The sequence below is a fragment of the Mus pahari genome, chromosome 21 (genome assembly GCF_900095145.1).
Source record: "Mus pahari chromosome 21, PAHARI_EIJ_v1.1, whole genome shotgun sequence".
Taxonomy (NCBI): Eukaryota; Metazoa; Chordata; class Mammalia; order Rodentia; family Muridae; genus Mus; species Mus pahari.
In genome coordinates this window covers 18,997,350-19,025,308 of record NC_034610.1, presented here as the reverse complement: position 1 = coordinate 19,025,308, position 27,959 = coordinate 18,997,350, and the positions used below count along the sequence as shown (strand labels likewise).

Sequence of the window (27,959 nt, the reverse complement as noted above, 5' to 3'; positions counted from 1 at the left end):
ACCGAGGATGCTCCTGAGAACCCGACGCTTGCTCTGGCCGGAAGTGGTAATCTCCGGCCTGCTTTTCGAGCCGGAACTTCCGCCTTTTTTGCACATGAGCCCTGGGCGGGCACTTTATTGGGGCGTACCTATGGGCGGGACAACTCAGGGAACTGTATTAAAGAACGGACGCTTCCGGAGAAGGGGCGCTGTGGCGGGGCTCGTTGGGATCATGGCGGAGAATCACTGCGAGCTGCTGCCGCCGGCTCCGAGCGGCCTCGGGGCGGGGCTGGGGGGCGGCCTGTGCCGCCGCTGCAGCGCTGGGATCGGCGCTCTGGCTCAGCGCCCCAGTGGCGTGTCCAAGTGGGTCCGGCTCAACGTCGGAGGCACCTACTTCCTCACCACCCGGCAGACGCTGTGCCGGGACCCGAAGTCTTTCCTGTACCGCTTGTGCCAGGCGGACCCCGACCTAGATTCGGACAAGGTGAGGGCCTCGCGGGTCAGCAGGGGTCTGGCCGCCCTAGTCGCCACTCGCGACACACACCTCTCCACAGTGAGGGCGCCCGGCGGAGCGGCGCTCTGAGCCTAGCGTCCTGGGCCGGAGGGAAGGTGGCACTCTGGTACCCACCTGCCTCGGCCCTTTGATTTAGCAGCGCCTCTCTTTCCTTTGATGCTCTCCGGCCGAGAAGGACCCAAGCTTTGCTGTGGCCCTACTTTCTTCTCCCCAGATTCTTTTGCCCAGTGTGTGTGACCACCACCGCCCGACTGTTTGCTGGCTTTAGAACCTGAGAACCCTTTGCAATCATCTGGTCTTTTCACATTCCAGACGTTTAAATTAACGTCGGCCATGGGGGTTGACACAGTGGCTACCCTTTTTCCAGTGACTTGCAGAGTTTGTGCTTCATCCTTCTCATCCATAAGGACAGGCACGGCATCTCTTAGAAGGTACCACCTGAGCAGAAATGTTCAAAGGTGTCAGTTTACTTCTAATAAATGAATTATTTGTATTGAATTCGTGTTCGCGGCCAGGTGTCAAAAAAATCTTAGGGTTGTGAGAGAGAGGTCAGGTAGAGAATCCTTTTCGATCTGCTTTTCAGACTTCATTTCCCCATCGTCTTTAAAAAGGGTAGGGACTTCCAGCTTAGTTTGCGGTTTGTCTATCTTTAATTAAATGCTAATACTGTTAATACCTGTGGTAATAGAAAGTATTTCCATTGTCGTTACAAAAGTTGTGTGCTATACTGCATAACTGATAAATCGGTATTGTAACTTAGGAACAAATCGTTCTCTCCTCTTCCCCCCTAGGCAATTTACTAGCCTTGTACTAACTGAGTTTTCTGGTTCAGCCTACATGATGGCGCTTGATTTTTGTGCCTTGCCAGCCTGAAAGTGGCGACTCAGGAGGTTTTCCAGAAAGATCGAGCCCATTGTACTTTAAACGGCCTGCCAGAGCACCTACTCTGTGAGGAGGCCTGGCATTATGACCAGGAAATGAACTCTTGAGTAACTGCAAAATAATCAAGAAGTTAGGGTTTGAGATACTACTGTGGTAGTCCTTCATAGCCTTTCTCCCAGCTGTTACCATTACTGAGTTGACCAAATCTCTCTACTCTTAGAGGATTGACCTTCCAGAAAATGGCAGAAGTCTGACGAATAGAAATAGGCTTTCGTCGGTGCTGTTGCCTTTTTATAGTGAGGGTGTGTATTTTACTGTTGGTTTTTCAAACAGTAGGCATTTATAATCATTCTTGTTTTTCTACCCAAGCATCCCTGTCTTGTGTATTAAATCAGATTTTAAATCAGCCTTGGCCCTTGGCTCCTGGTGGTGGCTTTTAGCTTACTTAGCACTGGAACAATGTATTTAGGACTGTTCGACTTAAGCACAGTTAAAGTCAAATATATCTCTTCGTTTTACTATCTTTTAAGATTACTTATAAATTATCTTTTATTGTGCTGATGAGATGGCACCTGCTGCCAACCAAGCCTGAAAACTTGAGTGTCTAGGACCCACAAGGTGGAAGGAAAACTGACTCTTAAACTGCGAGCTGGGCAGTGCTGGGGCACGCCTTTAATTCAAGCCCTTTGGGGGCAGAGGCATGAAGATCTATGAGTTTGAAGCCAGTCCTGTCTACAGAGTGAGTTTCACGACAGCCGGATTTACACAGAGAAACCCTGACTCAAACAAAACAGCTGGAGAGCAGCTCAGGTGGTGAAAGCACCCAGGGTTCAGCATTCAACACCCACACGAAGCAGCTCACCAGTCTGTGCAACTCCAGTTTCAAGGGATCAAGCACCCATATAGACATATGCAAGCAAAGCACTAATGCACACAAAATAAAAGGAGTCATTAAAAATTCATATACAAAAAAACCCTGATGTGGCGGCGCACGTCTTTAATCCCAGCACTCAGGAGGCAGAGACAGATGGATCTCTGTGAGTTCCAGGTCAGCCTGGTCTACAGAATGAGTTCCCACACACAGAGAAACCCTGTCTCAAAAACAAACAAAAAAATTAAAAATAAAAAAAAGTTATACACTGACTTCTCAGTGCTCATTATGCTACTTGTGTGCCCACACACATAAGTAAATGTGTGTGTGTGTCTGTGTGTATGTGTGTTTTTTCCTTTATTGCAATGGAAGATTATCAGAATATATTTTAGTTGTTTTGTTTTTTTTTTTAAGTTTATTATTTAGGAACTAGAGAGTTGGCCCAGTGGTTAAGAACACTTGACACTCTTACAGAGGACCCAGTTTGGATTCCCAGACTTTCTCTTAGTGGCTTATAACCATCTGTAGCTCCACTCTCTTTTGATCCCTTTGCACCAGGCATGCACATCCAAAACACTCATACACATAATGTAAAATAAATCTAAATTTTATTTAAGTAACATTTGGTTTCTGAGTTATAAAACCACAATTCAGATCATAAAAATAAAATAAGCCCCAGGCATAATGGAAAGCACCTGTAATCTCAGTATTTTGGGAGGTAGAAGCAGAAGAATTGGAAGTTTGAGGCTAGCCTAGGCTATATGTCTCCAGAAAAATATAATAGATAGTCTTGGTCCCATGGTTGATAGTGTTTGTTTTAGTTACAGGTTGCTAGAAAGAGTAGTTCTAATTCATATTAGCTGTGTTACTAGAGTGTTCAAATATGAAAATCTATAAATGTCCTGTGTTTGCATTGTGCCCACACCCCCAACCAGGTTCTGATGAAAGAGCGTCCCAAGCGATTCCACCTTGATAATTAAATCCTACAGAGGTTAGAAGGGAAGGGGTGGTAACAGGGAAGGGGCCATTAATTACATGATGGGAGATAAACAGGATGTTGATTCACATGGAAAGCTCTCAAAGCTCTGACCTCATAGTTAAGATCAAGGAAGGGATACCTGACAAATACTCCTTAGAGTTGAACTTTAACCTGGTGGGAGATTCTTTCTGGTATTTGATTGGTGTTTATTGAGTGCTTACCTTTGCAGAATGTGATGCCAAGATGGGACCTGGGTGAGATTTAAGGGGAGAAGTTCCCAAAGGCACTTTGTGTGTTTCATGACGATGGGAGAGCACCAGAGGCAGACTGTTTGTTGTCTGGGTTAAGCCAAGAGTTACTGTGGGGAAACAAGTGTCTGGAAGACACTTTCCAAAGATGTGGACAGACAGATGCTAGGGGATTGAGAATGCAAACGCATTCAGGGCCTATTGACTCCTCTCAGCTTTCTATCCAGTCCTCTGGGCTGTACCTGTGGCCCGTGTCCTCATAGCCCAGAGTGAGGGCTTACTGTACACATTATGCCTTGTATTCCTAGACCTTTGCCTTATTTCAGGAGCTAGCTTTGAGCTCACTGCTCTGTTCTTTTTCTAGACAGCCTGAGTGAATTCTCACTTCCTCTTGGGACACCCTCCAGCGGGACTATGGCTGTGTTGTGCATTTGAGCATCTGCTGTTCTGTGTCATTTTCTCTCCAGTGTTATCCTTGGGGACAGGCCAGGTGTGACACTTCTAACCTGTTCATGGGAAGTGCTTTGCAAAGGCTTGGTATTTGATCCATTTTGGTTATATTTCAGCATCCCATGGTGTGTTGAAAACAGAGTTGCTGTTTGTAGCTCAACTGGACTGTGATTTAGTGTGACAGTGCTTCAGGGGGAGGGAAACAGGAAATATTGTGTGGTAGGAAGCTGTCCTGACTAAGGGACATCTAGAGAAAATGCCACCTGCATATGAACTTCTGCTGTCCCAGCTTTAAGCTTGTAGACATAGTTACACCGGGTGGGTCTTTGGAAAGAAAGTGTTTACTACAGCCAGGTCCCTACAGTCCTTTTTTTTTTTTTGCGTTTTACACCACTTTATTCCAACCTGAGCACCTCAATAAAAAACTAAACTCTGGGGAACTGTTTTCCTTACTAATTTTGAGTTACTGTAAAATGTACAAGTTCTGCTAGCAGATCAACACTTAAATAGATTAAATCATCTGACACATGGTAGAGTTCATATAATGAAAATACCTAAAATAATGAGTGCAATATACTGATTAAAATAAAATGGACTTCAAAAAACAAGGCTTCAAGATTATTACTAATAACATTGTAATACTTACGTTACAAATTGCAAGTACATCATTTATTATGGTTCTAGCCATGCAAGAACAGCAAAACCCCTTCCTTTCATAGGGGAAGAAAGAAATAATTAGCTGTTTTAGTAACTGTACATTTTGTATATGTTGAGGCCCCTATAGTCCTTCTATGTATCCACTTTGGGTACAGTTGGTGCTGGTGAGTTTTAGGGTTAGAAAGCTATGGAAGGAACATTACAGACTAAGGATGGGATGTAGGTGGAGAAACTACCTTTGAATCGATGGCTTGGCAAGAGACGTGGGGATTACTTAGGGCATAAATGGCAGATGTTGTAGCTACATCAGAGAGACCAGCCAACAGCGTCCGTGAGCATCCTGGCCACTGGGCAGAACTGCACAGGGCACAGGTTGTGAGTGGCCGGCTGAGGCGCACATGGGCTTTACTTCTTTGGTGCATAAGGATGTGGCTGTATTCTTGGCCCTGATAGTGCATCCTGATAGTGTGTCCTCACCCTCTTTGCAGTTGGTGCCTGTTCTCACTATGTCTGGTCACCTCTGTCAGTGTTTTTCCTCATTCAGAAGTCCTGAGCAGGCCAAGGGGACTTGTCACCTCATGAGGAGTTGGATCTTTCTGAGGCTATCAGGGTATCCTCTGAGGTGACAGGGAAGTGCCAACCCACTTTTCTTTCTGTCCACTACTAGTGTAGGTCAGTTGTGCTTGTCCAGCATGGCAGTGTCTGGCTTTGATTTTACACAGGGATCAGAAACTCTGGCTACCAGCCAGCTTTCCCACATCAAGTGTTCTTAGAGCCTGAAGCTATTCATCCCCTACGAGTCGGGTATGGATGCTTTGGCTCTGGAAGTTCAGGACTGAAGAAAACAGTAAGGCCAAGATATTTGCCAACCAGGCCTTCTCGGAGTCTGCTCCTGGTCCCGGGACAGAGGCTGGGGAGAGGACGGCATGCACTGCTTCCCAGGCCTCAGTGCAGGCCTCTGGTTCCTTTGCAGAGCTGTCTACACTTTGCTTTTTCGGTGATTCTCTCCTCTGCATACCCTGGGCTACTAGCCAGTGGGACAGTCTGTGGCTAAATCTAGCAGACTGCCCCTGTTTAGGTGCAAGCTGACTCTCATGAGGCCTTGCTTAGGGGCATCTTGCTATGGGAAGGAGCAGAGCACTGTGTTTTCTTATAAGATGCTTGATGCCTTGAGGCTTAGGAAATACAGCTATAGAGCTTTGGTGCAACACTTGGTGCCCATGGAGATGGCTTTGAGGTAGCTCACAAGACATCTCAGAGTGGCTGTGCCCCAGCATCACCACTGCCCTTGTTCTGGTGGGTTCTTAGCAGCTGACCTTCAGACTTTTTGGCCTAGTTTTGCAAATGAGCCCTGGCGGGTCAGCTGCTCACTGGGGGCTGATGTTGATTATTCAAGCAGATGAAAAACGGTAAGTGCTCCTGGGTGCTGGCCAGCCTTTAAGGAAGGCAAAGAGGAGAAGGAGGAACTTGGAGAAGGTAAGAGTTCAATGCTCACTTTACCCATATGGCTGCATATGAGGAGAATAGAAGCCACCTTGCGGTTGATGGGATGATAGCCTTGGAGATAGCTAAGGGAACTTCACAGGTGAGCTGTGAACCTCTGCTTGGGCTGTCCTGGCCAGAATGCTCTGAACTGCCGACCTATTAGCCAGAATGGAGAGGCTCAGGGTTTGAAGACTGTGGAGCCACAAAAGGCACACCTGTCCGGATCCTGGTCATATTTTCTGTTTCTCTTCTCTACTGTCTGGCTGATGATGGCAATAACCTGTTAAATATACACTGTCACCGGCAGAAAGGAGGCAGTGTGGGGAGATTTGTGTGTGTGTCTTCTGTACCCAGTGTACTTAGGGAGGAAACCACCCAAGAACCCGGAAGCAGAAAACCTTGTGTGGCCATGCAGATGCTCACAGCAGTTTATTTACACAGATGGTGGGCTCTTGGAGAGACAGTTGGGAAGTCTCTCTCCATGAAGGCTCCTGTCTAGTAAATTCTTAGGACACTACAGCAGACTCAGCTCACAGAGCCTACCCTGGGCGAATTCTAAGCATTCTGGTTCCATGAAAAGCCTCAGAAGCCTCATGTGTGGGGTCCAGTTCACACATCCCACACCTTGCAAGCTTTACCAGTGTCCCCAATTCTATTTCCCAGCTAGGGACAGGAGTAATTAATGTGCATTCCAGGGCAGGGACACATTCCTTAAGTCATGACTCCTGAAATCTTAGTGTGATCTCCCAGGCCACAGTAAGAGTCACAGTGAGCCGGAGCCCTGACACACTCCTTACCCCAGTCCCACTCAGGTCTGCCTTCTGTGCTGTATTCCACCACTACATCCCCACCCCCATTCCGGGGTGGTTTTGGTGGTCTGGTGAACTCAGGCCAGCGTGGGTTCCACAGGAGAGTGAGATGAGAACCCGGCTCTCCTTACCACAGTGCACTGGGAAAAGCTGGGGGGTGCTGGGGTGCGGAGGCAGCCTGGAAGCAGGAGTCTGCACTTCCTGCCTCATTACAAATCTGAGCCCCTGGGTCTCCGGACCTCAGTTTCCCCATTGCAATTGGTGATGTCTAAGACCTCTTCTGGATCAAAGATATGACAAATATGTATAAAGCAAATCAAGAAAGTAGATATAATGGTTTATATGTGCATATATCACTGGAAAGAGGTAATTTCAGAGTAAAATCTAAGCATTCATAAGTAGGTTGATTATGTGTGTTGGCACATACAAAATCCAATGCATTTGACTTAGTGGGACAGTTGATGGAGTATTTTTCCAGTTTAAATTCTCTCGTGGCTGCACCTTGACCCTTCCACTGGGATGTGTGCAGGTGCGCCGGAGCCTTGAGAGTGAGTCAGGGAACCACTGCAGACCTTCCCGACACTCTCCACCTGTGTCTTCAACTTAGAGGCTTGCCTGAGGCATGGTGACTTCAACCTTTGTCTGCATGCTATTCCAGAATAGGGTCATGTCCTAAAGGACTACAGCTGGGACTGAGTTCTGATTGGATGACTAATGACCACCCTCTTACTAGGCCTTTCCCCATCAGAGATACAGGCATGAGACAGGTTTGTTTCTGGGGGTTGTGGCTAACTCCTTTAGCAGTTGATTTGTGGTGTTAGTCCTCCACATGTGGGAGCGTGCTTGATGTGGGCCTAACCTGGCCTTTGCCCGTTTGCTCCTTGGGAAGATGCTCATAGGCAGCTACTCTGGCACGGCCAGGGGGACCGGGACCACCTCTGAGGCCTGAAAACTGCCCTGCCTGGCTCAGTGGCTAGTAGCTTAGGCTTGGGGTTCAGCCTCCACATTATGCCCACTCGGTGCTGACTTGGGCATCAGCAGCCTGTCTCAAATATGTGGACTGGTGGGTATGTGTGCGAGAGTAATGTTCAGAGCTAAGTCCTTGATCCCTTTTTTACGCCATATTTCCAGCCAGTGCTGCCATAAGTAGGTCAGACACAGATCCACGAGAGGTGGGCAAGGAGGGTTTGGTGAGGCAAATGATTGTGGAGAAAGCAGTCTTAATTCTGACGCTTTTATGGAAAAACAAAACCTTCCCACCATACTAATACAGACTGGCTTTTTCCCTAAATCATGTTCGGACTGAAGAGAAGAAGGGACACAAAGGCTCCAGTGACATATCTTGGCTGTTTCCTAGCTACTCTGAATCTGCTGGGTATCAGAAGTGGTTTCCTTCCAAGTCTTGTGTGCTCTTAGCATAGCTGATGATGGGGTCCCTGCCTTATTTGGCCCAAATTACTATAGTCATCATCTTGATAGTTTCTTGGGGGCCTGATATGGAGGAGCACACTTTTAATTCCAGCACTCAGGAGACAGACAGACAGGTGGATCTCAGTGAACAAGTACAGCTAAGGCTATATAATGGGAAGATACCACCTCAAAATAATAATAATAATAATAATAAAGGCAGACAGTCATCTTCCTGAAGCTTGTATTTGGCTTTGCGTTTCCTGGTTTTATGTCAGACTGGAGGCCCTAAGTTATATTACCAACACTGGGACTGCAGTGCTGGGACTGCAGACATGAATACAGCCTGCAATGCCATGTGTGTCATGGTGGAAATCTGTGCCACATGGAGTTTGACCTTGGACTTTGGCCCTTACTGTGGAGTTGAGATCTCCCACAGACAGCTCCTAAGGAATGTGGTGTGGGTGGTGCTCAAACTCCACTGCCTCTCTCTTCAGACTCTGGCCTCCGTTGCGGTGGCTGTCTAGGCAGCTGACCTGCTTAAAGGAAGTAGCCACCAGAAGAAACTGGCCAGAGAGCTGTGAGATGAGGTGCGGAGGAAATGATCCTCCAGTTTCCCTTGATCCCTCTGAGTGTCTTAAGTGTGAGCCTAGACTGGAGTCTTAGAGAGATTATAAATATTTTAAAGAGATAAGACCTTTAAAGTTTGAATATTTAAATACTAGGTCTTTAAAAGTTTGCAATATGTTTTATATTGTGATTTTGGTATTAATGACATCTTGGGGACAATAAAAAGGGAAAGGTTATGGTTTAACAGTGATGCGTTTGTGTGTCAAGTTGACAACTGGTCAATTGTATTGGTTAATCTTATTTTATTTTATTTATTTATTTAATGTAAGTACACTGTAGCTGTCTTCAGACACTCCAGAAGAGGAGTCAGATCTCATTACATATGGTTGTGAGCCACCATGTGGTTGCTGGGATTTGAACTCGGGACCTTCGGAAGAGCAGTCGGTGCTCTTACCCGCCGAGCTATCTCACCAGCCCCAGTTAATCTTATTTTTTGATTCAACTTTGTATTTTCAGTACACGGTTTCTCTGTGTAGCCCTGACTGTCCCTGGAACTCAGTAGACCAGCCTGGCCTTGAATTCACGGAGATCTGCCGGCCTCTGCCTCTTGAGTGCTGCGATTATGCCACCACTGCCCGGCTAAAATGACTTATGTATTTTATTATTTTATCTACATGTTTTATTTTGTCTACATTATGTATATACCCTGTGTGTATTCTTGGTGCCCAGAGAGGCCAGAGGGGGCATTAGATCCCTTGGGACTGTAGTTGCATGTGGTTGTGAGCCACTGTGTGTGCTGGGAACCAAACATGGGTTCTCCACAAGAGCAGTGAATGCTCTTAACCTCTGAGCCATCTCTCCAGCCCCATTGGTTAATTTTATATCAGCTTGTAACAATCTAGAGTCATTTGGGAAGAGGGAACCTCACTTGAGAAAAATACCCCCACCAGATTGACTTGTGGTCGGGGGTTTTTTGTTTTTGTTTTCCCCCTTAACCAATGAATGTTGTGGGAGAGCCCAGTTCACTGGGTAGTGCCTCCCCTGGACTGTGGTTCAGGGTGCTATAAAAGGAGGTGAGCAAGCTATGGAGAGCAAGCAGTTAAGCAGCACTCTTCTACCATCTCTGTATCAGCTCTTGCTTCCAGGTTTCTGTCCAGCTTAAGGTTCTTCTCTGATTTCCTTCAGTGATGAACTGTGGTGTGGGGCTGTAAGCTGAACCCTTTCTCCTCGGGTTGCTTTTTGGTTATGGAAATTAACACCTCTGGACAGAGCACAGTGTAGGCCACACTGCCTTGCCTGGTGCCACGGCTTTCCTTTCCAGCCAGTGACAATTGCTGTCTCTAGGACTCTGCCTGATACCACCCTATTTCCATTTCCTGCCATCCTCAGCACGTGCTCGCTTGCCTGGATGACCAGGAGGCTTGGTGCTGGGGCTGTCACAAGTCACATAGGACTGTGGGTATGTTCAGGTTCCTGTTGTTCATCCTGCTCACCAGCCTGGCTCAGTAAAATTTTTGAATTACTTTGGTCTTGTTTTTCTGGAAGTCTCCACATGTAAAGTGCTTTTTTACTGGATGCAAATAGAGATTCCCATACATTACATGGCTTGCCCTTCTTTTGTGGCTGGGTTTAAGGCAAACAGGACACGGGGCTCCAAGCACAGGATACTGGCTAGAAGAGTCTGAGGCTGTAAGAAGTTTCCTTGGGCTGCTGTCCCCGTGTTGACATTTCTGGAATTCTAAGACAGAAACACTGGACAGAGTACAGCCCTCTGCTGTTAGACAGTCACACTAATTAGCTATGGATCTGAAGGACCTCACGTCAGGTACTCTGAGAGGTGTCACCTAATTGATCATTTGCCTGAAAGAGGCCCCTGGTCAGATGTGTCCTTCTCTAGGCCAGAAGGGCTTTGGATTCGAGGGAAGGTCTTTCAAAGCGTTTAGCAAAGGCTGCCTCCTATAGGGCATGTTCAGTGAGAGCCAGCCACACCCAGCACATGGGCTGGCCAGGCTCTGCAAGTGAACATGGCTGAGCTGAGGCGCAGTACCACTTCATGGTTTTTAGGCCGAGTGCCAATGCCAGCAAATCCAGTGCTAATGGCTAATGGCTTCTCTGATTAATGGCCCACATCTCATCCTTTAGGGCTGGGGAGGCCTGGGTCACTTTCATGTAGTCTTGTGCCACTTATTATTCTGGAAGCCTCCAGGAGGCTGCTGAGCGAAACCACTCAATAGACAGCTTGCTCCTGCTTCCCCCTTTCCTTCCTCCCCTCACTACCTTAGTATTCATGAGGACTTTAGGCTTGTTGTTGCCAGGGAGACTGGACTCTGAAGCCATGGCCAGCATGACAAGAGAGGCCTCAAGAGTATCCTGTTCAGGATGAGCCCCACCCCACGACCTTGTTTTTTGACCTACCAGTGGTCTGTCAAGGGGGCATTGTGCTATGAATATTCCCGAGTGTGCTGATGTGGAAATGTCACACTACAGGGGGCACTTCCACATGAACAGAATGGAGAGCTCATTCTTTTTCCTGTAATGTGGGATAACTACCACAGCCCCTTCTGAACCCTGGCCTCCTTCATTTGGCTTTGCTTGGATGGTGGGTCCAGAAGGCTGAGAGGCACACTACCCCCACCCCACCCCATGGCTGTAAGAATAAAGGACAGGTGGCAGAATGGAGAGCCCTGTGGCATGTGACCTGTTGTCCTTAGATGAGGGGATGAGGATAAAGTTGGGAGGGCTAGGGAGTAAGGACAGTCACATGAGGTGGAACAGGGATCCAGGAAGAGGAAAGAACTTAGGGTAAGCCACTGGCTTTCATCATCCCTGTCTCCCAGGCCTCGGTGATTTGATGTCAGCCACAGCTCAGGTTTCTCCCTTTGATCTGAGAAAGCCAAGTTTCTATCATTCTGTGCCTGTGGATGTTGGGAAGAACCCTTGAAAACACCAGTTGTTATTGCCCCCAAATATAGAAATGGATGTCTGTGAAGACAGCCTCTGAAGGCTTATTGCTTTGTGGCTGAGACCTCTGTGAGCTCTGCTACCCATGAACAGCTACATCCAAGGGGTTCGGAAACCACACACATGTGCCTAGACTGGCTGGCTGCTTCTACAAGGCAGTGAGTACAGCTCTTTCCCATGGTCTGTACCTACAGGAGCCCTGACAGTGTTCTGGTCAGGGAAGCCACTGTGTTGTACTGATTTATGAAGTTGTTTCCTTTTGCTGGGACTTGGCATGGCCTTGCTGATGGGAAAATGGGTGGTGGCCCATTAGAGACCTTGGAGTCCACTGCATCCTTTGGGCTCCTGTCCCTGCCTATCTGAGAAGCAGCTATGAGGCTGCATTGGTGGTGGAAGCCCATTATCAGCGTGTGGGGGTCTACACTACATCCCTGTTGGACATAAATACAGCCACTCTGTGGCAGGTCTGTGGGGGATCTACATTGCATCCCTGTTGGACATAAATACAGCCACTCTGTGGCAGGTCTGTGGGGGGATCTACACTGCATCCCTGTTGGACATAAATATAGCCACTCTGTAGCAGGTCTGGAATAGGGTGTGACAGAAACTCACTGGCTCACACCCTGGGTGTGGATGTGTCCTTGTCGCTTCTGTGCATTACCCTCTTTGGTAGTTCCCAGTGCTGTACCTCCTCTGACCCAACCAGGACTATGGCTCTCATACTGGATGTGTTTCCAGCAGGTCTGCATGATAGGAAAGAGGACCTGGGGGGGAATGTGCCCCACACTGCAGATGTCCTCCATGGAGGTAGCTGTGGTGAACAAGCGGGAATGTTAGTCTGCAAGTGAGCTCCTGCTCTGTCAGGATCAGCAGGCAGGTGCATGTGGTGTCCTACAGATGGCTCAGAGTCACAGACCACTGACCACAGAGGAAGGATTTCTTTAGTGATTGTACTCACTGGGAAAGCCTGGAGACCATGGGTCAACAAGAAATGAAGGTGCCTGTGTGGTCACTTATACCTGCCACTGCCCCAGGCTTCCCTTGTTGCTATAGGAGGCTTTGGGGCTCAGCATTAGAGGTGGTTTCTCTAGTGGACTGCTGCATGGATTCCCACTCTTTTTTTTTTTTTTAAAGAATTATTTATTTTATGTATGTGAGAACACTGTCACTGTCTTCAGACACACCAGAAGAGGGAATCAGATTCTGTTCCAGATGGTTGTGAGCCACCACGTGGTTGCTGAGAATTGAACTCAGGACCTCTGGAAGAGCAATCAGTGCTCTTAACCGCTGAGCCATCTCTCCAGCCCCGGACTCCCACTCTTAGATCTCCGCTCCAAGGTGCTCTGGAACAAGGAGAGTAGGTTGCCCAGACCTGAGTCTCCAGAGTCTAAGAAGTTGAGCAAGGTGTGGTAGTACACACCTGTAATCCTAGCACCCAGGAGGCTGAAACAGGAGGGTTGCAGGTCTGAAGCCAGCCTAGGTTACATGGCAGTGCCAAACGCCATCCCGGCCTAGACAGCATAGCTGTCCTGTCCTGTCCTGTGATGGGCGTGGCTGAGAGATTGAATTGTGGGTATCAGCCCTTCTTAGCTCTCTCTGAGGCTTTTGGAGCTGGTTGGCTCAGATAGTAGACACAGGGAGGTAGTCTAGATGGCGGCTGAGACTTGCTTTAGACCAGAGCGGGAGCAGACAGAGTCAGAGAGTGTTCGAAAGTTCCCTGAGACAGGTGCGTGTGCAGCTGAGGATCCTACACAGCTAGTGCTGTGTGTGGTCTGGCCTTAGTCTGACTGCAGAATCACTAGTGTCTACACAAGAACTGACAGCATTTGGTTCTTTGCAGGATGAAACGGGTGCCTATTTAATCGACAGAGATCCCACCTACTTTGGACCTGTACTGAACTACTTGCGACATGGAAAGCTGGTTATTAACAAAGACCTTGCAGAGGAAGGTAAGCTGTCCATTTTCCACAGGCACAGGAGCTCTGCACTGGTACCTAGTAGTCATGCTGGTTGGTTACTTGAAGGTGCCTCAGCGAGGGACTGCATTGCTGAAGGAGCCAAGATGTGCACCAAATGGCCAAAGGCTGTGGTGTGGCAGTGATGTGTGGTGTGTTTTGGTGATGCAGTGTGAAGCTGTGTCTCATGGATACTCTTACAGCAAGTCCTGGGAAGTGGAGCCCCTGCCTGCCATCCTTCCAGACCCACTCAGGGGTTCTGGGCATTTGGTGTAGTCTCCTCACTGGCCACCATTCTTTCTTACCTGGTCACAGAGCACAGGACACAGCACTAGTCTAGCTTGTCCTGATTCAGAAAATCTAGGACCATTTTAAGAAGGCCTTAGCAAGTCCTGGCACCTTTCCTGCATCACTCGGTCTGGGTTGAATTGTGGCACTTCTCTTTGAAACTCTACCATGTCTCTTTGTTCTTTAGGGTCTCATTAGGTACTGTGTGGATTGTTACATGGAGACCTTGCTTTGCTCTGGGGTTGTACGAGCCATGCTTGTTGCCTGGCAGCCTTTCATCTGTCATTGCCTGACTCTGCCCTCCCCACCTCTCCCATATTACCATGCCATGGGTTACTCTGCGCTGACCTGGTCCAGGGCAGCTTCTCTTTAGGAGTGGGAAAGCTAAGGAAATGCAGACGGCTGTACAGATGAGGAAGCCCTAAAGCAGGGCTCTCACAATCTACTTTTAAGTTTCTGGGAAGTTTGGGTCCTACGTGTGGATCATTAGATAGCAGGTTGTGGGGAAGACCTGGAGCCAGGAGTGACTCTAGGGCAGGGAGGTGCGGTGTCTGTAACTGGGACTCATGCCGGAGTGTATGGCTTCCATACTGTGCTGACATCTTCAGGCTCTCAACAGGAAGAGCCAGTATCCTGCCTCCATGTGTCACCTGTAGTGACAGTGCCCTACGTATGTCTAGTGAACTGCCTGGCATTTTCAGTCCTATGCTGAGTGCTGAGAACTGAAAGGTCTGTGAGGATGTTAGGATAAGTCCTCACAAGAACTCAGGTTAGGGATAGGGTGGGGGGAGGTACTTGCCTGCTTTGGTCTGATCTAGAAGAAATCACTTTTTTTTTTTAACCTCTATTTCAGGAGTGTTGGAGGAAGCAGAATTTTACAATATCACCTCACTAATAAAACTTGTAAAGGACAAAATTAGAGAACGAGACAGCAAAATATCCCAGGTGAGATGGATGACTAATCTGCATGTAGCTTCTGGACTTGCTGTATAAGCAGGTGTGGCTTCTCTGTGTGTGACCTTGGACTATAACTGTCCTATCCCCATCCTGGAGCCCCGGGCCTTGCTCCCTTCTTCCTCATCTGCCATGTCTGCCATGAAGGGGCCATCAGTGGAGATAGGCAGTTCTGTGGAAGTTGTGTGATGAGTGCACAGAGGAGAGGGAGGCCTGCTGGGGAGAGTGAAGATGCTGGAGAGCAGAGGCTCTGGTGGGAGAATATCAAGACCTGATCTGCCAGTGCAAAGGCCCATGGCCAGCAAGGCAGAGAGGAGAGCAGCGGGGAGCTACGAGGTAGGTGGCACGGATACTGGGCATCTGTGCAGTCACTGGGAGGAGGTGGGCTTCCCGGGACCTCTGCTGCCTGCCCAGCGTGTGTGTGTGTGTGTGTGTGTGTGTGTGTGTGTGTTGTGAGTGCGGTGTGAGGTAGGCAGTGCCCCCCTCTGAGGAAGGTCTCAGCATTGGTCTTATCATCAAGCTAGCTCTGCACTTGAGAGTGGTTACGTCCTCTCACCCAGCTCACAAAGTGAATGCTGGCAACCCCCGGGCTTGGTCCACTTAAAGCCCTCCCATAGTCCCCCAGGCACTTTCCCACCGCACACCTTTAGACTGGCTCTCTCTGGCTCACTGATGGCTGGGAGTGGAGCATATGCACATCTGACCAAGCTTTGCCTTAGTAGCAGGGAAGAGGCTCCTCATTATCAGGGCCTTAGAAAGATCCTAAGATTCCCCACCCCCCTCAGCTAGCCTGTTCTTTCCCCTTTATCCCAGTCCCACTCAGAACCATGTGATCTGGACTACTTCAGTCTCTGTCGACATTATGGAGGTAAAAGAACCTCCTGGCAGGGCCAGGCCGCACAGAAAGGTGACTGCCATTGTCACTCAATGCACTTGGGTGACAGCAAAGCCAGTGTTTGCCACTAGCATGAAGCCCCACCTGAGCAGCAGCTGCTGGGGCCCTTACTTGTGCTGTACATATTGGTAGCCCTGGGAGAGCAGACTTGTCTCTTGGCTGTCTCTCATCCCACATTCAAGACCAAAGTCCATCCAGAACTGCCCAGGAAATCCCTGTTGGGCAGGAAAGATTAAGCAAAAGATTGTGTAGCCCTGCATGGAACATACAAAGGTTTTCTGTATATTCATAACTTGCTACAGGCGCTCTTGAGGATTTCAGGAACATGACTCATTTTATTTTGGAATTTAGAAGTAGAAATATTTTTGAAGGGGAACAAGAAAGCTGCAGTAGCAGCTGTTGAGGCTGTAGGTTGGCTGTGTGGATGTGTTCAAAGTTGCCTTGAACACTGACCTGTGATGATATAAGGCTAGGGTTGCCTGGGGCATGGTGGAGCCTGAGCTCATGGTGCATTTGTCTTTATAGATGCCAGTGAAGCATGTGTACCGTGTGCTGCAGTGCCAGGAGGAGGAGCTCACACAGATGGTCTCCACCATGTCAGACGGCTGGAAGTTTGAGCAGGTGATTAACGGGGGCTCACAGGAATCTTCAGGTCCCATCCTTTGCAAGTCTGTGGTGGTTTTCTAATGCCAACTCTTCCACTGAGGATGCTCAGGTGCTGCCAGGTCTCTGTCTTCCTGGGGGCCTGGCAGGCCTTGTGCCCAGACCCTATCAGAGACTTGGGCAGGATCCTATCCATCATGTCCCTGGCATGTGGTCCAAGAAAGGCTGTGCTCTGGAAAGCAGCTGTCACCCTTTCTAGATCTGTGAACTGGGTCGCCTCATTTGGAGCCAAGTACCATTTGCTCTGTTGTCTTGTGACTTCTGGCTGGAAGAGAGTCTCCTCCCATAACCAACTTCAAGACTTTGTCCTTAGCTATCCTAGAAGGTCCTAGACGCAGAGCACAAACGCTCCTCTTTCCCCTCGATTCTGACCTTTGTGCAGTCACCATGGTTGGACCTCTGTGCTATCAGTTCTTTCTGAGTCATGCGGCTAGTAAGCTAGCTACACTCTACTTCCTCACGTGGGGCTAGCACAGAATTGACAAACTTTCAGGGATCCAGGATGAAACTGAGCCCATCTGAGGTGGCCAGTCCAACTGTGGGTCACCTAGAGGTCAGTCCAGTCCAACTGTGGGTCACCTAGAGGTCAGTCCGGTCCAACCGTGGGTCACCTAGAGGTCAGTCTGGTCCAACCGTGGGTCACCTAGAGGTCAGTCCGGTCCAACCGTGGGTCACCTAGAGGTCAGTCCGGTCCAACCGTGGGTCACCGAGAGGTCTGTCTGGTCCAACCGTGGGTCACCGAGAGGTCACCGAGAGGTCAGTCTGGTCCAACCGTGGGTCACTGAGAGGTCAGTCCAGTCCAACCATGGGTCACCGAGAGGTCAGTCCGGTCCAACCGTGGGTCACCGAGAGGTCAGTCTGGTCCAACCGTGGGTCACTGAGAGGTCAGTGATTAGGTCAAAATAGAGCTGCCTGGTGAGGATACAGAGTCTCTGGGGGATCTCACACAACTATCTGATCCAGGCCAGCACTACTGCAGTCAGTCTGACCTGGTGGGGTCCACCCCTTCCAACCACTTTGTCCCCATTACTGTCCCTAGCCCTAGGGCTAGTAGCTTACCCGTGTGGTAGATTTCTCTCCTGTCCTCTGTTTCTAATGTATAGACACATGAGCAGAGACCACAGTGGCGAGTGACCTTTGAGCCACTCCTGCTTCCTCACTGTGCTGTTGGTATCCTTGCTATGGCCTCGGTGGTTTCCCTTGAGTTATTTTGTCTTTAAAAGAACAAAAGTGCTTGATGTCTGTGTTGAGCTTTGTCTTGGACTCATGACTGGAGTAATGAACATGGTCCTGGCCCAAGTAACATACTTGGTGACCTGGAGGCTTATGAGGCGTGTTAGAACATGCGTGGCCATATAGAAGTGCAAGATATCACGGTCATTGTCTGTCAGGGTCAGGCACTCAGTGCTCCAAGCTTTTAGTGCTGTTGGCCTGTGTTCCCAGCACAGCCCTGGGGTTCTCTGCCCCAAGTGGGCACTAGACTTAGTGTGCAGAGGTCCTGCTTACCCAAGGAGGGCTGCTGGCTGCCATCAGATACAGGAACAGCCAGCACTAGGTTCTCAAGTGGTGTTTGTACATGAACTCTGGCCTCAGCTCTCCCTCCTGCCTGCCTAGGGTAGCCTGTCGTCATCCCTAGAGCCCAGCCAGGAGCATTAAGAGATGCTCAGTATCTGCAGAGAACCTGTCCCAGCACGTTGTGCAATTACGTGGGGGTGCAGGTGTGGGCTCCAGCAGTACCCACTCTGGAGGTTTGCTTCCTGCTAGCTCTATGGAAAAGCCTGGCTAATGCTAGTTCTCATTCCCCTGAGCTTCCACGATTTGTGCCATGTTCTTCCTCCTGAGAGCCAGGCCCACCTGAGCCACTGCGCATTGTCACAGGCTGTGTCTCCCTTGCAGCTGGTGAGCATTGGCTCCTCTTACAACTATGGGAATGAAGACCAGGCTGAGTTCCTCTGTGTGGTCTCCAAGGAGCTGCACAACACTCCATACGGCACAACCAGTGAGCCAAGCGAGAAAGCCAAGGTGAGTGAGGGCCGTAGGACTGGGCCCCCTGGTCCTTGGGGCAGGTACTGGGGCTAGCTTTTCTCTTCTTTTTGCTTCACTGATTTTTGTTGTTCCCTTTAAACTCTTAGTTGTGAGGTCTCTCCTTGGCTAAACATCTTCACACGAAGCCACCTGTTGTGTCAGGACAGAAAGTTTCCTCCTGGAAAACACTCCTGGAAGTGTCTGAGCATCCACATCAGGACTGTCACTGTGGCTGCTGTCTCTGGAAACAGCCTTAGGTGTCAAGGGAAGTCTTGGGACATAAGTTGAGGGCAGCTCCTCAGAGCACAGCAGCTGCCTCGGCTGCACACCAGTGCTTCAGTCCCACCCTCCTCTGCAGAGAGCATTAGCCAAGGGTGAGGATGCAAGCTGCCTCATCTACTTTTAGATTACTCTCAAGTAACCAGTTTTGGTGGCCTTCCCCTGAGTGCCTTCTAGCTTGGCCGCTGACAGCTGCACATGTCCCACAGTGTACATTGTTGGGCTGGACTGGATGAGTCCTGGGCCTTGGGTCATTTGGTGGTGGCTTATAGAGCCTTGCAGTCAGCTCAGGAGGTCCTGGGGGTCTAAGGGCCTTGTGTAGGTTGAATATAAAGTCGCAGTGACCATGGTAAGGCTTTGTGAGTTTGGGAAAGAATAGGCCAGACATGTTGAGCTTTCCCCAGAGACTTGATGGCAACTTGACCCTTAGTGGCCCCATAGATAGTTTCTGTCTCCCTAGGGCTTTCCATTCAGACCTTCCTGATCTTTAGGGTAAGGACTTAAGAAATGGGGATGCGGGGGTGGGAGGTGCAGAGTTCCCCAGAGGATCTCCAGGAAACCATACTAGTTGAATCTCAGCAGTGCTCCCACATGAACCCACATTGTGATGTGACAGGTGTCTTTGCCATTAGCTGAAACAGTGCACCTTCAGAACCTCCTGAGCTCCTGTCCTTAGCCTCTGTGTGACCATGAGAGGTGAAAAAGGCTGAGGAGGGACAGCTGCTCCTCCACTGCTGCCCTAGCACAGTACGTCATAAGATGTGCGAGTTTCAGGCTCAGCAACAGGTTGGGGGGCCAGAGCCCTAACACCCAGCCTAGGACAAATTTCCCACGTCTTAGATCAAGCAGGCCTGCCTACCTTCTAGAGCCTCTGAACTAGTCGTAGAGGGCATTCCTGTCTGTGAGCAGTGCCAGGATCCATATCTATCTATCTATCTATCTATCTATCTATCTATCTATCTATCTATCTATCTATCTATCTATCTATCTATCTATCTATCTACCTACCTACCTATCTATCTATCTATCTATCTATCTATCTATCTATCTATTGGTTTTTGAGAGAGGGTTTGAACTCAGAAATCCACCTGCCTCTGCCTCCTGAGTTCTGGGATAAAAGGCGTGTGCCACCACGCCCAGCTCATATATTTATTTTTAAAGCTTTTTTCTCCCTAAATTTACAGCTTTCATAATGAAACTCAGCAGAGCCCACCTTTCTCTGTCAGACCTCATCCCCCATGGCTTTACAGCTGCCAAGAGGAGAAGCTCTGGACTGTGAGGAGGCTTTGGGCACGGCCCAGGTCTCCTTCCCTATTTCTCACTTCAGAAGTACGTGGCTCTGAAATAGAGCAATACTAGAGTTTCCAAATGTGCTTGACATCAGTAGATTCTGGGGCCCAAAAGCTGTGGGATCCCTGGAACAGATGTAGAGGAGAGGAGCCTGGGAGCACGTGTACACTGAGCCGTCCTTCTGAACACTGGATTCCTTTGAGATGTGGGTCCTCTGTGGTCAGCAGCTACCATGTTCATACTAAACCCTGTCCATAGATGTCCCCTGAGCATGTACTGCCACAGTCTTTTCTGTTTCGAGTGGGAATGGTAGGAATAAGGGCTGTCAGAGCTGTGGGACTGCAGCTTGTGTGAGGAGTCAAGACGATTGTGAGTGTGAGGGGCAAGGCCAGGAGAGTGAGTACCTTGCCTCTAGTGCCAGCTATAAGTGGGGAGCCTTCCTTAGCCACTTGGACCTGCAATCTACCCCCCTGACTCAGAATGCAACGAGAGCCCTTAGGTCTCAGAGAAGCACAGCTACTAGAGGAGATTCCTGGGGCCAAGAGTAAGGGAGGCCTCTGTGTAATCAAGTATAATCCTTCCGCTGTGTCACAGAGGACCTCCGTGTGAGGGGACCTCTCTGGATCCTTGGGCCCAGTGTGATTCTGAAGGAGCCCCTCCTTCAGGCATGATTTATGGATGGGCTGATTGACATCTGCCCACATGGCTGGTCCATGTCAGCCCCTTTGACCAAGGCCCCACCCCTGTCCTGCAGTAAGTAGTCGACTTTTGATGGAGCCAGGTCCACAACAAAGGCCCCTAGGCAGGGCTCAGCTCAGTTCAGCCAATCCTAGGATTCCCCAAGGTTTCCCCTGGGTGATATGCTGGTTAGTCCTCCTGCAGACCTGCACCGTTCAGGCCAGGCTGACCGCTGTCTTCTTCCTTACTTCCTGCCGCTCACACCAGAGTGACCAAGAGGAGACGAGGCACCAAGGCAGTGACTCAGATTAAGCATAAATGTCACGGTGAGCTCTGTAGCCCTTTAAGTAGGCCTAGCACCATAGTCTCCTTCCCATGACCCCTGGTGACTTTTTCCTCCACCCCTCCTCTGTGCTTCTATACACCCCGTAGTTGGCAGAAACTCTGATAGCTGTACCTACGTCTCTGCAATAGGTCCCGTGGGAGGGACGAGGGTGGAGGGTGTTGCTGAACGCTGGTGCAGCTGTGTGCTGCTCTGTCATAGTGTCCCTCATGGATGCCATGGGCAAGATGGCGACTTTGGATCATGTGAGGCTGAGGGTGAGGGCGCAGGAGTGTCCTGGGGCTGAGCAGTGAGTGATCACTCAGTTGTTGCTTGCAGCCTCTGCGTGGCCTTTTTGTCAGTCACAAGATCATAGGCTCACATAATTTCCTGAGCCTTGGCACACACAACAAACATCAAAACCCATGGGGTTTTGTTCTCATCTCAGGGACTCAGGTTCGCACCCATCTCCACTAGGATTAGACAGGGCCACCCCCACCCCCACATCCTCCTCCACAAAGGCCCTCTCAGCCTGTTCTTACAGTCTACATCTTGCAGGCCAGATCTAAGCTAGAACTTGAGTGACTTGTTACCTCAACAAGGCCTACCTGTTGGTTCCTGAGCTGGCACTCTTGCCAGTGGGTAGGTGGGCGTAAGACTAGCCATAGGAACATGAGCATTGCCTGCGAGGGACATTGACAATGGAACACTTGCTGCTGCCCTCAGCAGCTCAGCACAGGGAGTGTGGGGAGACACCTGGCCATCCAGACTCTGGGCTGGCATCTTGGATGCAAGGAGTATCCAGGGAGGAGTGGTCTCAGATTCCAGCCCTGGAACTAAGTATGGGAACTAAGCATGTCTTTTTCCATTTGGAGTTGTACCCCTTTTGTTGAGACATTGTTTCACTATGTGTAGCTCTGGCTGGCCTGGAACTTGGCTATGAAGACAAGGCTGGTCTTGACCAAGGTCTGCCTGCCTCTGCCTCCTGAGTGCTGGGATAAAAGGCATGGGCTATCATACCTGCCTTCTAGAGTTCTACTTTTAAGTCATTGTGTAAGTTTATGTACAGCAGCTTCAGTCTTTGTCTCTTGACACTCAACGTATTTAAAATCTAGCCCTTAAAGAGAGTTCACCATGAAGCAGTCATAGGGATACACACCTGTAATCCCAATACTTAAAAGGCTAAGGCAAGAAGACTCTGAGTACAAGGCCAGCCTAAGCTATGTAGTGAAACCCTTTCCAAAAACAAAAACCAAACAGGACCAGTGGGATGGCTCAGTGGGTAGTCTTGCAGGCCTGGTGACCCAACTTTGACTTCCCAGAACCCATGTAAGGGTGGAACCAGTTCCTGAAGGTTGTTATCTGACCTCCACACACTGTGACATGTGTACATAGATTACATTAATAATTGTAACAATAATAACAACAGTAATGATAATAATAATAAGTTGAGAGAGCAAGGTATGAGACTTTAACCCTAGTACTCGGAGGCAGAGGCAGGTAGATTTATGTAAGTTTCAGGCCAGCCAGGGCTTCACAGTGGGACCCTGTCTGTAAATAAATATACTTAAAAGGAAAAAGGAAACATGAAATTAAAGAGAATGGGTCTGGCTTTGTTGCCTAGGCTGGTGGGTCCCAAACCCCTAAAGCCAATAATCCTCCCATGTTAGCCTCCTCAGCAGCTGGCTCTAGGTGTGCCTCCTCACACCCAACTGACAGGATGGTAACATAAGCCATACTGAGAGAAATTTCCTTTCCCCTGTCACTTTTCAGTGTCTGAAGTCAGGTGCATGGCTTATGTGTCAGCTCCTCCGTTCTAACATTCCTCTGGAAGGGTCTGCAGCCACCTGGGTAGGAAACTCTTAACTGTGACCTGCCTTGGGTGTGAGCTGTGACAGGCACCCACCCTAAAGCATGGTGGGACTGACAGACGCTCAAGGGAGCCATAACTGCCATCAGGTTGGCTGGAGAAGAAGGTCACCAGGAGGTGCCAGGCTTCAGAGGCGTTCAAAATACCCTGGAGAGAGGGCAGGCATCTTTCCAAGCCCCGGACTTCCTAAGAGTCTTTACAGAACTTGCTTTGGTCACTCTAGCTCTGGGCTTGTGGAAAGGAAATGCTGGTACCCACAAGGCAGACCTGGAGCAGGCCCCAGCTCCCAGAGATCATGGATGAAGCTGTCTGCCTCCCTGTGGAGACAGAAAGGCAGGAGCATACAGGAAGTACTCCTGCATTGTCCAAGGTGACGGTGCTGCAGACCACCAGCATGTGGGTCAGTGGTCTGCTGTCACAGGCAGGATTCATTCGTCCTTCTGTTTTCCATTACCACTTCTGCCAGCGTACACCCTCACCTGCGCTTACTCTCCTTGGCTCAGGGCTGGTGGGAACCAAGATCTTGGCTGTTCAGTAAGAGGGTGACATCTAGAGTCACCTCCATGTGTCCCGGAGAACTGAGAACTTACCCATCGCGTGGAGCCTGCCATTTTCTGACTAGGGAACAACACTGTCTCACAGACCTGGGAGGTTCCTTGAGGTGCTAGAGTGGCAGTTTCTGCCTCCCTCCCACAGCTCTTAGTGGAGCTGTCCTGGGGGCAGACATGGTTTTTAGGGTGTTGGTGGGTATGCAGGGGCAGCTTGAGAGAACATGCTCTTCTCTTGAGTCCTGGCACATAGCCTGCCAGAGTCAGATCTCCCTACTGCCCCAGAAAGTAAGGTTGCTCACAGTTCTGACAGCTGCTATGGAGTGGCTTCCTGTCTGGAGTCCTATCCTGTCCCAGCTCTAGAGGCTACTAGATGCTCATTTTATAAGTTTTGACTTAGTAGCATATCCCCAACCCCAGCCCCAGTCCCAGTCCCGGCATGGCTTAAAAAGGCTGCCAGGGACTTCATCCAACTGGGTAGGTGCCAGCTGACCGCAGTATAGTAGTTCAGGAGACCAGGACAGTTTTCCAGCCAGAGTGGGAGCAGTGCCACAGGTTACAGACTGAATATAGAAGGTGTCACGGCATCGTGTTGCTTGGGAAAGCTTCCTGAGCTCAGCAGAGGGCTGGCACCAGTGAAAGGGTGCAGACACTCCTCATTAACGGATGGGATGTTGGTGTTGATCTGGTGGGACCTAAAGGCTCATGTCAGCTTGCTGAGGTCCTGGCCTACAGTTAAGGACTCCCTCTGAACTCTGAGTCAAGCAATTCTGGGCTCTGCTTTCTAAACAGGGCACTTGGTCAAAGCCTACATGCTCACTCTGCATTTGATATTTTTCAGATTTTGCAAGAACGGGGCTCAAGGATGTGAGGAATGCTGACAACTGAAGAAATGATTTTCTTTTCCCCAAGATAAGTGAACCGCCGTGTGCAAAAAGCATGGCTGTGAGAAGAAACCTGCTTTTGATCATTTCTCTAGAGATCTGGGTGTGGATCCTTTTTTGCCTCAGATGTGGGTGGCGAGAGACAGCCCAGCTGTCAGGCCAGTCGTCCCCACTGGAAGCAGCTAGGGCTGGGTCGGCAGTCTCTGGTCTCACTGTTCTTTCTGAGTGCTACGTGGGACTGGGGCAGGGTGCTGCTGACCGCCTGTGCATTCCTGAAGATGATTTGAAGGACAGGGTCCTTGGTGCTACACACGGTCTGCCACAAGCAGCCTGGGCCTTGCCAGGAGGGAGGGGCAGCCGCCGTAACTCCTGTCCAGTGCACTGTGGCTTTGGGGGTGAGTGCCTGCTCATCGCTGGCTGAGCACCAGGCGCACATCCTTGAGTCAGGGAGGCTGCTCCGCCTCCAGGCATGATTGGTTGATTTCTCTCGACCTCGGCTGAGGCTCCTGACAAAGGTGGCCTCCACATTATCACTACTTCTGGGCACCTCCCCTGGACATTACCCCTTCAGAGCCAGGCTCTTGTTCTGGCCTGTCAGCTCGGCCCAGGATCATCAAGGCTTCTTAATTTGTATTTTCCAGGCAAGAGGACTTTGTATCCCTTTTTTAAAGTGTGGATAGACCACCCGGTGTTTATACTCTTTAGAAATGCCTAAAAGTGTTGCTACATTTTGGATTGATCTGTTAAATCATCTATGGGAGATAGAGGTTTTGCCTCATATGTGGGCTCATGGGGGAGCTGGCGCCTACCAGTGCCTTTGTTGTGCCTGGGATGGAGGCTGGGGCGGGAGGCCTGTCCACCTGGCTTCTGGAACTGACACTCCAGGTCATGTTGAACATTCAGGATGTTTACAGTGCAAACATGTCTCCTTCTCACTGGCTCTCATTTCCTTGTATAACTATGCAGTTCTTCTCTCGTATTTCTGGAGTGTTTGGGACTTTGCACAACTTGCATGGGCTCTGTTCATTTGATACGACATTGGAGCTGCTAAGGTTCCTGCAGAGGCTGCGCCTGCTGGCTTGAAACAGACCTTCTCAGCTGGTTAGGGGATTGTAGCAGGCCACAAGCTTGGCCCAAGCAAGCAAGCTCTGTGCTTCTTGACCCCTGGCTTCCCAAGGGAGCTGTGCAAACTGACCGCTATGGCTGCCCATGTGCAGGCCAGGGCCTCTGACACTGCTTGTTTCAAATGCTTCCGGAAACTTCTTGCCTAGACCCTCTTCCTTCTCCTCTGCCAGTAACTGATTAGTCAAGTTCTCCAGCATCTAGGACTGACCTCCTCCTTTCCTAAGGTCTGTTGTATGTTGTTAATGTTTGGCTTAATGATTCATAAAAACCTTTCTATGGGGTTGGTTGAGCCTCAGCAGCCCTGTCCTCCCCAGCACGCTCTGGGGCAGTAGCTCTGCTGTTGGCCATGGGGAATACTCTGGGGAGTTGCTGGACACTTAGCATTGTTTGATTTATGACTTTGACAATAGATAGGCTTCTGGGTTTTTTGTTTCTGTTTTTTAATTTAATGATATTAAAACTTAATTCACTAAAATCTTAAGGGGATATTTATACTTTTATACTTTTTTAGGTATCCGTATTTTATCAGCTTACCGTTTAATGCCTAAGTTTCCCCTGGAAATAGTAAATAAAATTGTGTATTTATGAATGTGTTCAGCAACTGTTAATGTCTTGAAGTGTGTTATCAATCCGGAAGTGTGTGCTGGTAGACCAGGATGGTATTCTCCTGCTTCTAGAGCAGAGCCTCCTCTTCCCACAGTCAACAGGGATGTCTCTGTGGGGCAGCCCCCGACCTTGTATATCCTGTGTCCTGTTGTGCAGCCAGCCCAGCCAGATTGCTGGCCCAAGGGTTCTAACAAGGCTGTACTGTTGCCCAAGCTGAGATATGTGTGGGGCTCCTGTACAGTGCTCAGTTATCTGGGCCATGAGGTACCCTGTGAATGCCTGAGAACAAGTAGGGTTAAGGGTCTGGATCCAGCTCTGAGAGGTCTCTAATGCTGACCTGCCTCATGGCCCAGAACGGGGCATGTCTGTGCAGAAGGGCAGCAGTCTGTTGTCACCCTCAGACAGCCTCCCAGCTACGAGGGTGTCTGGAGAGGGACTAGGCATGGCTCGGACTGTTCTGGTGATTCTGGGAAGCCAGCAGTGGGGACAGGAGAGGCAGTGTATGCAGCATCCCCAAGTAGGTACGAACCTACTAGATTCTGCAGAGCCTGTGCCTGGGCTTCTTCTACCAAGGTGCTTCTTGTGGACAGGGCCACACCTCTGCTTGGATGGTACCCATGGGCCCAAAGGAGCAAAGAACCAGGGCCCACATGTAGCTTTCCGAATCCATGTGGAAAGGCATCACCCAGCACCTTGGGACAGAGCCATGCTTCCTGGGGCAAAATCACAGTTGATGCTGAGGTCAGTCTCAAAGCCTGTGTGCCTCATACCTGTGCTTAGCGATCATGGTGGCCTAGAGCTTACGTTCCTACATCCTTGTGAGGATTTGTGTGCCCTGCATCCTTGTATGGACTCCAGTGTACCTCTGTAGAGTAGAAGGGTAGCCAACCACTCAATCTGGTCTAGAGAAGGCACTCAACAGCCTATCCGCAGACCACTGAGCAGCCAGTGGGAAGGGGAGCTCTGGGAGGTTCTTCATGCATGGTTGGTATACAGTAAGGGCTAAGTGGTCCATTCTGGTTGTTTTGTTTTGTTTCCCTGAGACAGGGTCTCACTCTGTAGCTTGGAACAGGCTGATCTGACACTCACACTATTAATTAGGCTGGCCTCGAGCTCATAGAGATCTGCCTGCCTCTGCTTCCTGGATGCTGAGACTAAAGGTGTGGGCTATCACACCTGACAGTTACCTATTCAGTAAATAACAGGGTAAGTGTGCATGTGAATATGCACGTGCAGCTGGGTGTGAGAGAAGTGTGGTTTTTGAGTGTGTCTAGTCCTTTCCACTCCCCTATAGAAAAGGAGTCTCAGGGATCAAGGGAAGAACATCCAGTGTGTGTTGCCCCTGGAGGGGACTCCTGAAGTGTTAACGAATGCTCGGGTCCTTTGTGTGATGGTGTTAGAGAGTTTGGGTGGGACTGGGGGCTGTGCCCCAGCATGTGCCACCGCCCATCTTCCACATGGTTCCTACTGAAGCCCTTGGGACCTGCCTCCCACCCTATCTGTCACTGTCCACAGTGCTGAAGTGGGACACCCATCAGTGACACAGCCGTGGGGTAACAGCGGGGCAACTGACTCAGGAGCATTCTAGCTTGGGTGTGCCTGCAAGGGTCCCATCTTACTAGGAGCCAAACCCTCTAAATCTTTCCAGCACATAGCTTGTGGCCTTTAAAGCCCTGCCAAGATCCCCACTTGGTCCACGATTCATTCATTCTCTCTCTCTCTCTCTCTCTCTCTCTCTCTCTCTCTCTCTCTCTCTCTCTCTTTC

General features: G+C 49.6%; 1 protein-coding gene across 1 annotated transcript; it reads left to right on the top strand.

The window, feature by feature from the left end:
- Positions 1-171: 171 nt before the first annotated feature.
- Positions 172-26,177, top strand: Kctd5 (potassium channel tetramerization domain containing 5). Its single transcript, XM_021221101.2, has 6 exons — positions 172-463; positions 13,653-13,761; positions 14,909-15,000; positions 16,430-16,525; positions 18,464-18,589; positions 24,421-26,177. Exons 1-6 carry the CDS (start codon positions 212-214, stop codon positions 24,448-24,450), a joined length of 705 nt encoding a protein of 234 aa, XP_021076760.1. The 5' UTR covers positions 172-211; the 3' UTR covers positions 24,451-26,177.
- Positions 26,178-27,959: the final 1,782 nt, after the last annotated feature.